Source organism: Brienomyrus brachyistius, chromosome 17 (genome assembly GCF_023856365.1).
Source record: "Brienomyrus brachyistius isolate T26 chromosome 17, BBRACH_0.4, whole genome shotgun sequence".
NCBI classification, from domain to species: Eukaryota; Metazoa; Chordata; class Actinopteri; order Osteoglossiformes; family Mormyridae; genus Brienomyrus; species Brienomyrus brachyistius.
Window position 1 is genome coordinate 15,283,606 of NC_064549.1, and position 16,867 is coordinate 15,300,472.

At 46.4% G+C, this 16,867-nt stretch overlaps 1 protein-coding gene across 6 annotated transcripts in view; it reads right to left on the reverse strand.

Annotated features, from left to right (window-relative positions):
• The window catches only part of stard13b (StAR-related lipid transfer (START) domain containing 13b), a 79,639-nt gene that overhangs the window by 14,279 nt on the left and 48,493 nt on the right, over positions 1–16,867 (reverse strand). Inside the window, exon 1 of one of the 6 annotated variants that reach the window (XM_048980685.1) lies at positions 9,898–10,107. The exons of 4 other annotated variants lie outside the window; for them this stretch is intronic. In XM_048980685.1, the coding sequence (XP_048836642.1) occupies positions 9,898–10,036 (139 nt within the window). In that variant the 5' untranslated portion in view covers positions 10,037–10,107. Of the gene's footprint in view, positions 1–9,023; positions 9,364–9,897; positions 10,108–16,867 lie in introns of those variants that run through there. One more of the 6 variants, XM_048980689.1, reaches the window with a different exon arrangement.

Genomic DNA, 16,867 nt, shown 5'->3' on the forward strand with positions numbered 1-16,867 from the left:
CTATGCAACTCAACACCTTCAGCGTGCTGCTGACACCACATTTACAGCGGAGAACTATGCACAGCTGGAGGCACTTATGAGGAAAGTCAAATAACAGAGTGAGCAAGAATGACTACGGCTTAACGTGACGGAAACCATGGGTAACACCTCAGGAACGACAGCCAAATTTATCGCTGATGATGACGGCACGGAGAGTATTGACAGCCTGTGCCTATTTGGATCAATCAACAACAGCAAAGGACCCAGCCTCAACAAAGATCAGCAATGATCTGAAAATACATGTGTGATTCTTTATGGACGTGAAAGCTGGACAAAGAAGAACTTTCACCTAAAGCACATTGAATATTGGACATACTGTATTTGAAGACCCAATAGATAGACAATGATGCTGGAAAAAGTTGAAGGTGGAGGAAGACAACCAATGAAAACATGGATGGACTCAACAGGCGGCAATTAACATGCCTTGAGAAGCCTGTAGACTTGGACAGGACACAGAAGGTTCTGGGGAATTCCGTCTAATTGGTCACCAGAATTCAACATTGACTTGACGGCACCTAAAACAAATAAAGTTTTAAAATGACGCTTTTCCCTAATTTCTAACCAACGATTCATCCAAAGCCTAAAGCCAACAAACCACAGTACATGCCACATGGCCTGGGCATCTGCTCTACCTCCACTGTACTGACAACCATGTAAACTGCCAAACAAATATTTATTTTCTACCCTAATTTCTGTATTTATGCAGTTTCATTGCTGGTACAGTACCGTTTAAACAAAGGCTCTGTTGGCGAATAACTGCGGGATTGCAAAACACAAGATTCATTTATTGTGGAGATCATGCATTGCAAGAGTGATTTCAGAATGAGCTGAAAGTGAAATCCCTGATGGATGGATTAATGAAGTGATGGTTGGATGAAATATAAATGATAGGGTATCGCTGCATAGAAAATGAACGACAAAAGTCACGTTTCTACTACATTTACATGTATTTAGCAGACAAATTTGTTCAAAGCGAAGTTCAGATGAGACAAATATCACATTGCAAACTTACAGCTGTCAAGGATTCGACGAGGAGTAAGTGCAGCTGGGAGCAGTATTAAGCCAGTAGAGGTGGTGTTTCCGAGAAACAAGGTACAAACTGCTGTTCTGCTACTGACCCCTAAAGGGACCATCTCCCAAATGAAGACTAGAATCCTAGACTCTGAGATTTAGTCTGATGCTCTGCTGATTGAGCTACTGAAAAGTTTGAAAGTAGAGTTTAGGGGTAATCTGGCTTCACATACTCACTGCTCACCCCAGTTAGAATCTCGACACTAGTGCATCCTGAGCAGTGAGCATGTGGTAAATACATCTATCATAACTCCTACCCATAATGCACTGGGCACAACTGTGGCCGTCCCACAATGCCTTGGAGCTTCAGCTCTGCTCAGCTGAACGTCTCAGCGAGCTCGACCTCTTGACCCCAGCAGTCGCGGTACCTACAGTCACTAGGCAGAGTGGGTTGAGTCAGGTTGACGTGCTGGCACACACAGCATTCCCCCCGCCTACTCCCATTCTCCCAGGGAAAACCGCGGACAATTGCTGCACTGGCTGTCTGCCAGAACACGCAGATGTGGAAAGCAGACTCTGGGTGTGGGGTGGGCCGGTGTTGGGTTTCTACTCCACAATGGGCAGAGGACACCACGCGACTAAGGCACAATGGCCTCAATCGCCTGCGATACAAACGCGGCCCATGGGGATGGGGGTAGTAAGGAACATGCTGTGCGAAGAACATGAGGAACATGCAGTGACACATTTTGGAATGGCACTAGGTGGGGGGGGCGAGTATATACATGTCCTGGCAGCAGCGTGACGTGCCACAGGGCCTCCTGCTCACTCCATCACCTCTAAGCCCAGGAACAGGCTAAGTTACATGATAGTACAGCGATACGGCACAGAGCAAACCCATCACTGCGAAGATGGAACCTCTAACAATCCCTGTAACAAAGGGGTCTGATTGCCGATCCAGCTACTGAGCGACGAAGGATCAAACATTCCTGTCACACGAACACAAGCTCCGGTGCAAAGAAGGTGCCAGGGATGCTGCACAGCAGGGGCATGGAGAAGCATTATGGCGGCACTGTGATAAACAGGTGGATGCCCTGCTCTGTAAAGCAGCTGCTGGATTCACATACACATCCTGGTTCTCTCTCTACATGTTACTGCCGGGGTGGGGTGGGGGGTGGGGGGGGGGGGGGGGTAGGCTGATCCACACTCCCCTGTTCCAGCCACTCCTAAATCCCACTTTCTCCTGCTGTCCATCTCTGATCTCCTACCCTGAATTTGTCCCTCTTAGTACACCGCATCTTCAATCCTGCCCCCCAAACCTCAATAGTTTTGATCTCTGGGTGGGGGGTGCCTATACAGGAAGCAAACAGTATGTAAATTTAAGTCCACTCCTTTCCATCGCAGGATACAATCACATTACACCGGATCCTGGATCCTGTTCGCTTAAGCCATATGTTGAATGCTGTAGTGAAGTTGCTCACCCTTCCACAGGCCTGAGACATGCTGTCCAGAGGGGAAAAGTTTCAGGTTCAGAAAGTACAAATCCAGACCAAGATTTTGCTTTAACCAACCAGCTGAAAATAATGAGTCATTGTCACAGAGTACTCAAGATGTTGGTTGAAACAAAATCTTGGTCTGGATATGTATTTTCTGAACCTGAACTTTCCACCTCTGATGCCACCTGATGTGTGTTGGGAAGGGGTTCAGATGTTCCTGTTAGCTATGAATGGGGAAAAAAACTGTAGGAAATAGAACCATAAGCAACCACTAGCAGTGAGTCAGAGCACTAAGCTAGGCTAAACGGACAAGGCTAAATGAACTAGGTTACATCGCTAAATCTGCTACGCTAAATGTGTTAGGCTAAACAAGCTAGGCTAAATGAGCTAGGCTGAATGTGCTAGGCTAAATGAGGTAGGCTAAACGAGCTAAGCTAAATGTGCTAGGCTAAATGAGGTAGGCTAAACGAGCTAGGCCTATCGTCTGCCAGCGTAGTTCTGCCAGGCGTAACAACTACAGAAACAAGAGGGACATGACTAATTTCAAATATTTAACGTAAAAAGCATCACAAAACAAAATTTCCTAATCAAAGCAACCTCCTTTTGGTATTCAGACAGCCCCAGGCCTTATTCTTTAACTTAAAACAGCTTTTTCTCTCTGTTTCCTGTCTGCCCTTCATGACTCCACCATCCTGAAGCTAGTGTCTGCGACGGGCCCCAGTACCACATGACAGTGGCCCGGAGAACTTTCAGGCTAATGCGTGTTTTCCGTGTTTCATACACAAGAATTCCTTTGAGTTCCTTTAGAATCTAAAAGGTCATTTCTGGGGGAAGAAAACATGAAGTTTTGCTCATTACTGGCAAGATCAAGGTTTAGCTTACAGACTGAGAAATAAAATGTTAGACCCAAAGGAAATACTGTGGTCATACTTTTTTCAGATGAGAATGTTTTAATTTATTATACAATACCATGGCTAGACCATGGTAAAGAGGGAAAACACCAGCGTGAGTTCGAGCTTGTGGTGTAAAATGCAGGCTGAAGTCCTTCATCACCGTCCTGCTGGATTAGGGAGGGAAAATGAACCGATGATATTTAGGCTCAAAAATATTCATGCTCAAGTAACTGGCACAATTAAAAATATAGAAATTCATAATAATTACAGTATTATATCAAACATTTTCAGTAGACCAACAAAAATTACAATTAGAAACATAGAAAAGCATCTTGCAAAGACTGGAGAACATGGTATGTTGGTTTGCTGTTGTGTACCTCGCAATCTCGTGCTGTAATCTGCAAACACTCGTACCATCTCGCTGTCTCCATGCATCTTCCTCATTGGTGCATGTCTGCGCAAATGCCAACTTCCAGTATAACTAATGCTAAGATCGCACTATACAATGTTAGCCCTGTTCTTATGCTCGCTGACAGTCTTTGGAAATTGTCAACAACACCTGCAGATCTGAGGCAAATCGGTGTGCGATCGGCGCTGGCAAATTGGCACTCGATCGCTATGTGAGACCTGTTCACAACGCGACTCGACGGAGTCGCCAATATATCGCAGTCACCCATGTATACAGTATGCTTATGAATAAGGTGTCCTTATGTATACTGTATGCTTATGGATAAGGTGTCCTTATGTATACAGTATGCTTATGTATAAGGTTTGCTTATGTATACAGTATGCTTATGTATAAGGTTTGCTTATGTATACAGTATGCTTATGGATAAGGTGTCCTTATGTATACAGTATGCTTATGGATAAGGTGTCCTTATGTATACAGTATGCTTATGTATAAGGTTTGCTTATGTATACAGTATGCTTATGTATAAGGTGTGCTTATGTATACAGTATGCTTATGTATAAGGTGTGCTTATGTATAGTGTATGCTTATGTATAAGGTGTGCTTATGTATACAGTATGCTTATGTATAAGGTGTGCTTGTGTATACTGTATGCTTATGTATAAGGTGTGCTTATGTATACAGTATGCTTATATATAAGGTCTGCTTGTGTATACTGTATGCTTATGGATAATGTGTGCTTATGTATAAGGTGTGCTTATGTATACAGTATGCTTATGTATAAGGTGTGCTTGTGTATACTGTATGCTTATGTATAAAGTGTCCTTATGTATACAGTATGCTTATGGATAATGTGTGCTTGCTTCTCAAGGGAATTTATAGAGCCATGAGAAATATCCTTCAGCAAAATCCACTTCAGTATCATTAACCTACCTGAGACTAAAATATTGACCAAAATTAGACAAGAATTAAATCTGAGTTCCACTGCACAAAACAAAACAAAAACTAATGACTAAAATGTGACTTTAATCTAATTACAATTTTCAGTAAGTGACTAAGACTAAAACGAAATTAAAAATTCTTGCTAAAATTAATACTGTATTAAACTATCGGGAATGTTGACCTATCTGGCACTGGTTTGGTCCAGACATTGCAATATGCAAAAACATTTACTGCATATATAATCCTGCATGTTACACATCCTCTAGGTGCTGCACACACTTTAGACTCGACACCCAGAACGAGGTTTGGTTTTTCGAGTTGCCCCCAAGAAGTGTCTGCCAGCCCCCTTCAAACACAGTGCAGTACATGAGTCACTTGGGGCACCTTTCTGGGGAGTCCAGCATTCCTCTGTTATTCCCGCATGCTGTGATGCCACTGTCTGGACACCTGGGGCCCTGAGGCTGGTTTCCGCTACATGCCTATCGGCTCCTGTGGAGAAGCTCTGGAAGACGAGCAACACAAGATATCGTCTCCCTTTCTCCACTGCCACCGGGCGACCCAATCAACACAGACGACCTCGTTCACACTGCCGCTAAGGCACCCCCCCCAGTGACCTCACTTGCCCCGCCCCCAGTAGGTATCCCACTCAATCAGACATCTCTGTTATTTGTATGGTAACCAGGAAAACAGCAGAAAGAGTGGGTAAATATGGTATATACCCCCCCCCCCCCAAAACATGCATGCCCATTCAGCATGGCGACTGACCGGCCGGAGACTCCCTGCAAGTGTTTTTGTCGGACATCAAAGCTACACTCCAGCTCCCGACTATATAAAGAGCTGCTGGCAAAGCAGGAACCTTAATTAATATCGCAATGCCTCCGGGTCATTTTGCCGGTGTCGTGGGAATAAAGGTCCCCTATTTCTTCCAGAGGGAGTTTAATTAGTAAAGGGCCTGGAGTCTCTCCGACCCCTGGTGGGATCATGAATGTAGCACGCACCAGTGCCGGTGTCGCTCGCTAAGTCACCCAGTCAGGTAGCGCATTTCAGCAGCAGCGGTCCGGCTCAGCAGCGGTCCGGCTCAGCAGAGGTCCGGCTCAGCAGCGCCAGGCAGCGAGCAGGTCAGACACACTCACATTCTATTGGGCTTCTTTACATTTTTAATCGTTGCTCAGGTGACAATGTTTCCCACAGCAAGTCCATGCATTTATGCAGACATGTGCTGGCTGAGACGGCCAGTCATTGGCCTACGAGGTCAGGGCCTTAACTGCGAGCCCTGCTTTCAGCCCAGGTGGACATGAACATTATCTAAGTCTTTAGTTTGCTGATATTTATGGGAAGTAAGATGAGATCAAATTAAATCAAAGTTTATTTACAGAGCACTTTTAAACAACCAAGGTTGAAATTTACATCAATGAAAGAAAAACAATGACTATATTTTATGGACCGTCGTAAGACAAGATGTCTAAGCTCAGAGGTATCTAAATATTCTAAGACTATTTTGTCAATTTGCACTGCATTCACATTCCATTCTCCTTCATCAGTCACAACCGATTAAGTTTTTTCTTTTTTTTTGCTATGACTGATGCTGGCATCAAGCCTGAATTCAGACAAACTTATATGGTGATTGCAGCAGACATCCCAACAAGCAGAGACAAAAAAGACCCTTAAATATCAGATGCATGATGTGTCTCATCAGACCTACCCTGACTAACATGGATGAAATAAGCCTGTAAAACGGGGCAGGTATTAATGGGCCCCTGTGCTGGAGTGCAGTGCTTTATTTCTTAAAATGCTGCCATTGTTGCACTTGTAAGCTTCTATTGGCTGGTGCGGGGATTTTAAGCTGAAATTCAGGCAAAAATAGAATATAAGGCAGCACAGAAGGTAGGACAAAATGCAGGGCAGCTGGTATGACAGAAGGTAGGAGAAAATATAGGGCAGAAGGTAGGACAGCAGGTAGGGCAGAAGGTAGGAGAGAAGGTAGGACAGAAGGAAGGAGAGAAGGTAGGGCAGAAGGTAGGACAGAAGGTAGGGCAGAAGGTAGGACAGAAGGTAGGGCAGAAGGTATGGAAAGAAGTTGGAAAGAAAGTAGGGCAGGTAGGACAGAAGGCAGGAAAGAAAGTGGAACAGAAAGCCGAGCAGGAAGTATGACTGAAGGTTTGAAAACAAGTAGAAGGTAGAACAGAAGGTAGGGCAGGAAGAAGGGCAGATGGTAGGACAGAAGGCCTTCACGGAAGCATGAAAATAGGACAAAAGGCAGGGTGGAGAGTCGATCAGAAGTTAGGCAGAAGCTAGGACAGAAGTTAGAAGATAAGGTGGGGAAGATATGTCAGCAGGTATGAGAGGAAGTATGACAGGAAGCAGAGCAGCAGCAGGAAGGGCAGCATTTACATATGATCAAGAGATCAAAAGACATTAATATGAGGGAATGCCCTGAATAAAGTACACCTGGGTTAGGGTTCGGGAACGTGGTGCCTCCCAGACCACCTTCCTGCTGCCTTGTTTGCTATTTGCTTCTCGTTTTCTTCATCTACTTCATCTGCCCTCCCTCTGCTAGACCTGTAACTTTTTTGGCTTTTCCAAGACACATAAATACAGAGGGATCGCTCCGCGCTGTTCTCCAATTATGAATTCCCATTTACGTCAGTGAGGTCTCTGGCACACGCCATCTCCAGCTCAGTGCTCTTCCCTGCTCTTTGTGCAAACAGGTGCCCCTAATTCTCAGCAGCAAGGAAGAGCACAAGGAATGTAGAAATGTAAAGCTATAGCAGAGTTTCCCAATACAGTCCTCGGAGACCCACAGTCGGTCCATGTTTTTGCTCCCTGCCAGCTCCCTGTCAGACAAGCCACAATTTGCTCCCTCTCAGGTCCCTACTGGGATATTGCCCTACTGTGAGCTGAGAGAGAGCAAAAAACGTGGTCTGACAGCAGGTCCCTGAAGCCCAGATTGGGATGCAGTGCTATGGCACTAACACAGAAGCATGCACACATATCACAGGGTCCGTCTGAGTTGGCACTTCGATCTAATGCTAAGGCCTTTGGTCCAACATGCTTTGTCTAACTACCCAGATGCTGAGAAACATCTTCAAGCAGGCCCATACTGAGCAGATGCCATTCTATCCTTTTATTTAAACCAACCCTTTTGCTGGTAACGGTTGCTATGAAGAACTTCCCAAACCACACATGGCCACTGTAGAGCAAGACCAAGCCCTGTGTTCCTAGGAATCGGATGAGACTGTAACAGTTGTTGGAGTGTTGATGACACGGGTTAATCATAAATACATTTTGCTACACTACGATTACTATTCAAGGTGCAAAGATTTGACTGTGGAAGCACCAAGCCGCTGTGTTCGTGTGCCACCATCATACTTAATATGGTGATTTATACAAATACTCTCAAAAATTCCAGAATTTTAGAGCACAAGATGACATAAGCTGTAGTTATAGGCATAGATGTGTCTTAGTCACATTGTTCGGAAGCAAGAATCATGGGACACTATGTTGCATTGTTGACATGGAATTTCTCTGAGAAGAGGAATATTTGGATAAGCCGGCCAACGAAAAAGTCACTCAGACAGACAGTAATAAGCCAAACTGACAGTATCATGCTCTCACAGCATCCCACACGCTGCAAATCAGCATCCCGTTTGGATCAAGGCTGCACCCGCCAAAGTTTAAATACAGATGGCGCACAGTGGGGTCCAGCCCCGCCCCCTTATGTCAAAATAATGCCTCCTTCACAAGTTAATGTCCTATTATTCTGCAACAGATTCAAAGTGAACGATTTCGTAAAAGGTTGAAAATCATGTCTTTTTCCCATCAGCTTTAATGTTAATTTTCATTAATCAGACATTCATTTATTGAGTTGATAAGATATTTCTACATGACGCCTTGATTTCAGTACAGCGTTTCTCTATTTCGCTAACTGCGCTGCTGCCAAAACTTCACCTTTAATGCATTTTTACAGAGACATGAATGAATAAGGAAGAAAATTATTTACACTGATAAACCATTTTGATGCATTTTTAAGTATCATTTACATGCTATGTTTCAAATAATTCATATTCTATTGAACTACAATCTTAGGTTATTTTGTACTGCTTTAAAGTCTTAAACCTGCATGCAGACAAATGAACATACTGCGTCTGTAAGTCTGTGATCACAAATACATATCATAACAAATAAACTAATGTACTGAGTGGCTTATGCAGGACCCCCCCTCCTCGCACTCCCTACCTGGCAGGGCTCCCTCTCCTCTCCGATTATGATTTAACTCCTTCCTGCCCCATTACTTTGAAAGTCTCAGGGGCTCCGTTCCACAAACCAGCTTCCAAAGTGAAAAGTCACAACCAAAACTACTGCGATTAGCCACGAACCGTCTTTCCCTCAAAGCCAACTACCAGATCATGCTTCTATCTCATCATACCAGGTACCTTCTCCGTTGGTCACGCTTACCCCCAATCATGTGGGTCTACCACCTCATACCAATAAGACCCTCTAACCCTGCCCAAAACCTTCCAGAACTCCTGTCATCTAGCCTCATGGCCAGATGCTCCACGGAGCTGGAATCAATCAGCGCTGCTCTCGCTGTTATACATACTGCAGTCCCCTGTAAGCGTCTGTGCACTAGATAAACACTTCCAGACTCTGGACCACAGCCATTTTCCCACACATGCTAAAGTGTTTTGACATCCATCTTGGAGGCATGTGTCAGCTCCAGGTTTTGTAGACATCAAGTCCAGCTTTTGAAGACAGCTATTTCCTTTTTAGCTTAAACACATCTCCCTGTCATCCCTCTAGCCATTCCTGCGACCTCTTAGTGTCGCCTGTAGTTGGGAAGGCGTTGCAGCTCATTACTTGTTCTATGTAAAACCACCCGAACATCAGTAGAGAATTACAAAGCCAGTCCAGTGACACATACAGTGCAATAAAATCAGTCAAATCAGCAGCATAGACCTTTACAAGGTAACCTCTCCGTTCAAGTCATTCATTTAGAGAACGTGTTAGCTAAGTGAGCGTTCCATCAGCTAAAGACATTATTCTACAAGTAATAAAGCAGTACTGATGAGGAGTGACAGTCTCTCGGGATGCCTGCTAGGGGTTGTTGTACCTCTGTGTTCTGCATCCGTGGCCCTCAGCTTGCAAGGGGGGGGGGAAGATGCACACAGGATCAGGAGTGTCTTCAGGCTGGACCTCGCTGAAGCCGTAACGCTTCTCTCTGCCCCACTCGCTCCTCGGCTTTCTCTCATCTCTCTCTGCCCTTCCTTTACTCCCTCTACTTTTTTTGCTCTTCTCTTGTTCTATTTTCCTGCCTACCTCTCTCTCTCTCTCTCTCCCTCCCTCCCTCCGTCAGGCTTCACTCTGGGTCTTCTCACTTGTCTCTCAGTCCCCTCCCCCCTCCCCGCCCCTAATCCAGCGAGGGCTACAGCACAGCTGGGTTGTGTACAGTAACTCCCCCCCTGCCCCCCCACCCCCAACCCATGAAGGTACGTGTGCTACAGCTTAGATCTCTCGTTTCGGTGGAATGTGCGAACGCTCTGAGCCCTGTTTACCTAAGATAATGTAACTTATAGCCCCTGACTGCAATCCCTGTCTATATCCACAGGCCTGTTCCCAGGGAGCGACAGGACACAACTTAGCGGTGGGGGGTGGGGGGCATGTGAGCACACGAGGAACAGCTGGTGAGTCCTTACTTGAACCGGGTTCAATTAGGGTACTAAATCGAATCAAGCCATTTTAGCACGTCTCGCATGGGTTAGAGGGTCACTTTTCTGCAGAGTTCTCAGGGGTAACCAACTATTACAGCTGCAGAGATGGCGATGGCATGTTCAGAGTGCGTGAGGGAGATGGTTCCCCTCCGTGCTGGAAGAGACGTCTGTTTGGGACAGGCTAGTGGGCCCACCTTTCTGTTCCTTTGGACTGGTTCCAGGGGGTCCTTTGCTGGGTGTGTAGTTTGGGGGTGGGTAACTGGGTTGAGTTCCGGCTTTTTTGGGAACGAGCCCAGAGAGGAGAGATCAGAGCGAGGGGCTGGGGCGGGCGCTGAGGCAGGGGAGGTGCGAGACGTAGGCCCCCAGCGTGAGAAAGACCCCCGGTGGGGGCAGGAACAATAAAAGACAGGGCTATTCCCCAAGGACAAAGTGGGTCTAATTATCCGTGTCAAAGTGAAAGGCCAAAGGCCATGCCTGAGGATTCCTCCCAGTGAGTCACACTGTATCCCCCAGTCTTCCTGCCATGGGTACAGTAGCCTGGTCCTACTGTTTAACGTTAACTGGAATCTGTCACTGGCGGGACTGGAAGGTCTCAACACAGCAGAGCATGAAGGTGTGTGTGTGTATGTGTGTGTACACGTTTGTGTGTGTGTATATATATATATATATATATGTGTGTGTGTGTGTGTGTGTATGTATGTATGTGTGTGTGTGTGTGTGTGTGTGTGTGTGTGTGTGTGTGTGTGTGTGTGTGTGTGTGTGTGTGTGGATGCGACTGAAAGCCAGCAAAGGGGGAAAGAGAGACATGTTTTGATAAGTGACTCCTCAGGCGATGACGTGACACATCCCCTCTCCCCAGGTGTAGAGATGTGTTACACATCTGGAGACAGAGGAGCTCAGCGGGAAGTGAAAGGGCCCAAGAGACCATGTGCTGATGATGTGTTATTTTAAGCCTCAAGATGATGAAATACTTTACCCAAAGACAGCTGCTTTGAGACCTGCAAGACCTGATGGCACTTAGATATGCGCGTGCCTCTCATTTCCCCAGCAGAGGGCACCAAACAGCAAGTAAACTAACACAAACTACCACCTCCTAACAAGAACTAGCTGTAAAAAACGTTAAAGGAGAGCATTCTAAATTTCTTTAATAGCAAATTACAACTATAGTGCATCTATATTTGCCTTCTGCAATCAGAAGCCGATTATTACAAAAGGTCACACGCAGAGAGGATGAAGTGCAACAACTATTGCAAGAGAAAACATGCCAGCTGCAGTAACTATTGTTCAGGAATTATTTAATGGTGTAAGAAAAGGGCTGCAGTGTAGCTGAACAGCACCTCCATCCTGTCCTGCCGGGCATGACCAGATGTGCTGCCACACCAAAGGCTTCTTGCTTGTGATTCAGCCTTCCTGTCGCCTTCCTGTGTGCCCTGTGGAGTGTATGTCTGCTTCGTCGCCCGTCTACCACCCTCCCCCGAGGGTGACACTATGCAAAATCCTGTCTGGTGTGGCTTGTCTGCATTGTTTCTGTATGCATGTGCCCCCTCAGCCCACCATCTCTCCTTCACATAAATATACCCTAACTGACTCATTGTGATGCTCTCCTGGGATGCCTGGGTGCAGGTCGCCCCCCCAGCCAGCCAGCAGAGAGCTTCTTCACGGCTGCGGTGCCACTTGGGCTGTTTTCCTGTCACATGCAGGCGTCCTGTCAGTCATTAACCAGACATGTGGACCAGCAGTCGCATTCAGCCTCGGGGAAAGTTCAGCGCCAGGGGAACAAGCAGGGCATGGTGCTGTTTCCACAAGCCTCAGGTACCCGCAGGCAGGCACGTCACTGAATATCGCAATGATTAAAGGCACCGTGACGTGGGCTGGCTTTCCCCTGCCCCTCCCCCCCGTTCTGATTTACAGCCTGTTTGCATTAGGCCACGACCGAGCCATTGAAATTCAAAGGGATACGTAGTCTGTGTTTTTCAGTTCTGTACTCTGACCTTTGACCCAGCAGTGCCTAGGGCATTACCTTTTGCTCCCAATGTGCTTTTAAATCACTCTCACCTTCAGAAGGCTTTTCCTGCCCTTCAGCGACATGCCCAGCCCTACGTCCTGCTGTCACATGGCTAGAAGATGGTCACATGTCCTTTATTTAAGCTACAGAGGGGAAAATATTAGGGGGCGTCTCATCACGGCAGAATGTACAATAAAAACTAGCCCACAAATATCCAGAGGTGGAAATTTCAGGTCCAGAAAGTAAAAATCCAGACCAGGCTTTTGTTTCAACCAAATAATTGTGTATGAAGAGTCATTGTCACAGAGTACACAGCTGGTTGGTTGAGACAAAATCATGGTCTGGATTTATACTTTCTGGACCAGAAATTTCCACCTCTGCAAATATCCAACAGCTACTCTGGCAAAATAACAAATAACTATTCGCTGTATGGTGCCAGGCTCCCTGCTCCTCCCCCCAAGCCCAGTTGGGAGCAGCAAGGCTATGGGGCCTCGCCGGCACCAGCCCCCCACACCGCAGGTGTAGCAGGAGCAGTCCTAGTTGACCCTTGAGGACCCAGGGGCCCCATCCACACCCAGATAAGGTCCGTGATAAAATGCCGAGTGGCCGTGACAACGGGCCACAGGTCACATGACCTGCTGCTATAAAACAGCAGCAATTAACCAATTACATCTAGCAAGGATCAGTGCAGGAACTGCCATCCATCGATTTCTGATGATTCATTTCCCAAGCGGGACTACGTCAGTTAGATACTAAAGGGCTTCCAGTGAATGGGTCCCTTAACAACAATGAAATGAAATGAGAGTGTCGTTTGAATATGGGAACCTTTGGCCCTTCCCCAGAAACCAATCAGACTCCCCTGTTACGAATCCCTAATTTCTGTCTGTACTGGCACACCGCCACTCTCACATTCATGGGCCGATTCACATCCACGGCAGAGCTCGGCCAGCCATTATCTCCATTATCTTTGTTGTGGTGGTGGGGGGGGGGCATCTCTTCCCCCACCTGGCACTCAGAAACTCTATGGACCCGAGTCTCTCAGCAGGCGGCCCAGCACCCACTTCAGAAATAAAAACCTGTTTTCCTCTTCACATGAATAACAGACCTGAGGAATGCTGATGTGGGTGGGGAGGGGGGCTTTAAAGCCTCAGAAGTGGTTACCCCCGCCCCCCATTCTAAGTCCCGCATCCATAAGTCTAGGTGTGGCAGACAGTGAGGCCCCCATCCGTCGCCTCCATCGGCTCTGGAGAGCTCTGCCATGTTTCCATACACGCTGCGGTTAGCCTGCCGCTACGGGCCGGTGCCAGCCAGCTGCCGGTACGTCAGGCTGCCCACCAGCGGGGGAACCTCTCAGGGAGAGAAGAGAGCACAAGAACACATCATCCTCTTAGACATTCTTCTTAAATCGCCATGGGAACCCTGGACAATATGACCCGTGCCAAAAGCAGACAGGCACATTCTGGAAGTGCTAGGAAATGACATAAGGAAGGAGAGCTTACGGGAATCGCCATGGTGATGACGTCAAACACGCACTGGCTTTAAGGGGACACACACGCCAGGTGGCTTACAGTTTAGCAAGGCTCTTGTTTGTGCCTCTTTACTAAAACAATCTGTGATACTAATCTTGCTCAGAAATACAGACGGGGATGTTGCAAAAATGCCCCTCTTCTTAACTCTTAGATGACAATTGTCAATATAATTGAGCTTTACTTGAAATATCCACTTTGTTTCAATGTAAACCATTTAAAGACAGAAGCACAGTTAGAAGACTATGAATTGTTGGAATCCAAATGAGCAGAATCACCGGCTGTCAGTCTGCGGCCGAGAGCCAGTGTGGTGACTCTCACCCTCTCGCATTCATTCTCAGGGTGCTAGCTAGAGACCACACACAGCCACCCAGCAGTGAGTCCGGAGGGTGATGAGGTACAAGCGGAGTGTGGAGGTTACACTCAGTTAATGATCTCTGAGTCGCTGGTGCCTGGTTGACTCTCAGGTATGATGGACACCCTGCCCCCCAGTCCACAGAGTCCCCTTTCCCTCAAGGTAGAAAAAGACAAAAAAACACATCTATGAAGGACAAAGGTTTGGTCAGAAACCAAGCCCACAGTGCTTCCCCTGCTGTGAAGCACACAGAAATGCATTCTTGTCTGTGGTAAGCATGGATCGAGTAGCAGGAAAGCGGGCCCCTACAATGTGGGAGAAGCACGGCAGAGGTCAGCGGGGAAAAGCCGCACGAAAACCACGTGGGCTGGTTATTCTTAATAAGCTCTACCTGCCATTAGGAATTTCCCCTGTTTTAAGTATAAACGTCAACGAGGCATCGATGGCTTTCCTAACCAGGCTCTGATTCACTGCTGGTATAAAAGCTCCCTGTGTCTAGGAAACAGTTCTTACAACTATTGGTTTTAGTTTCAAAATCTGTTTTCTATTATATCCGTGAGAACAACACAAACCTGCCGAATGCCCCACCAGTACTGGCAGACGTATTTGCTGAATAATACCAGCAAATCGAGCAGGATCTCCAAATATCGGCCACGCTAAAGAGTTCCAGATTTAGAAGAACTCTCACCCCCGATGTGAGCAATCTGAGGCTGAGGAAACACTGAATAGGAATTTAGGGAAGGGAATCTAGGTTCCAGCAGGAAATTTCTCCCCCATGAAGTCATGAATAGCTCATTGAGCACCATATAGAGGTGCTAGTGTGACTCTGTGTGTGTGTGTGTGTGTGTGTGTGTGTGTGTGTGTGTGTGAGACTATGAGGGGCTGTGACAGAGTTTGGGGTGCAGAGGGGCAGTGTTCATATGAGAAGTGGGGGCCAAAACTTAAAATAACATTGAGGGCACCCCCCCATCGATAATTCACATATGCCAGAGATGAATAATGCCTCTCTGTCGGTATATGTTGTGTGTACAAATTACTACATGGGTATGTACATGTTCCTATGGAGAGGATCAGTTTGTTATGTGTGTGTGAATTAGGTTTACTGTATATAACATTGTGGGGACCAAAAATCTCCCCCAATGTAATAAAAACCTGTCATTCTGACATCGTGGAAACCATTTTTCAGGTCTCCACAAAGATCTGTGAATGCAATCAAAAAAGTAAAAATCCCGAAGGTCTCGTATTTTGTTTGATTACTTATGGTTAAGGTGAGGGCTGGGTAGGGGTTAAGGTCGCCATGTTGCAATTTCCCCATAGAAATGAATGGAGAGTCCTCACAAAGACACAATTACAAACCTGTGGGTGTGTGTGTGTGTGTGTGTGTTTGTTTGCATCACGTGATATGATGAGAGGAGCAGGGGAAGGCCTGATCTGTGAGTGAGCAGGAAGGATCTTTCAGTCTGCTCTCCAGATGGGTGTTCAGAGGGTGTGAAAACACTGGCAGACCAGGTATTTGCGACATCCCTGCAAACCCCCCTCCCCCCAGTGTTACTACAGATCTAGGAACATCAACAGGCTTCATTATGGCATCCCATACATATTTTCCCTCTGAACATCGCTTGACCACCTCGTGTCCCTTCGTCTCATTGAGGAATTTTGGGTTGGGAGTCACCCAATCACATCCTGCCCACCAGGACCAACCAATCAGTGACCAGGTTGCTCAATTCCACAAGCCTCCACGGAATTTGGAATGAAACAATACATGAGTTAGGCAGGGTCACCCAATCCCTCCCCCCATAACCCCCTCCCCCCCCCAACATTAACAGCTGGAATGTGGCTGGGAAGTCAGTGAAAGTCCCTCTGAAGTGGCATCTGCCGATGAATGATCTTCTTAACCCTCCTGTGCCTTGAAACAGATAACACACTCCATGTGATTCAGATCGCTGATCTTGGATGGCATACAGTTGTACCCAGAGTATTCCCAGAACTACCTCTCGATCACACCATTGGTGGGATCAGGGAATCATTTTCTTTCGTTTTCATTTTTTTTTGACTGTCCTAAATCAGTTGTCACAAAGGTTTTTGATAAATCTTCAGCGGGCTTATCAGTCTTCAGCATGTTGTAACAGAACAGACCAGACTGATCCAAGCCCATCTTCCCAAAGGTCAGCATAGCTACGGAGCAACATTCAGGCCTAGATTCACAACAGAAACATTTGAGAGCCACAAAGAAAACTTCACAAATAAGACATCCAGTTCCTGATAACCAGGCTTACCTCGCATGTGTTCTTTGGTGGTTACTTATAAAACTTAGTCCAACTCACTTAATTTTTCAAAGCTCCTAAAGATGTAAAATATGAAGCTGTCAGTCGGTAGCGCCTTGATTTCATTGGCTTGCTTCAACCTTATTGGTGCATCATGTGAAATTGGGAAATTCAGTCTTTAAGGGCAACAACGCAAGAAAGCTGAAGTTTATAACCGCGTGG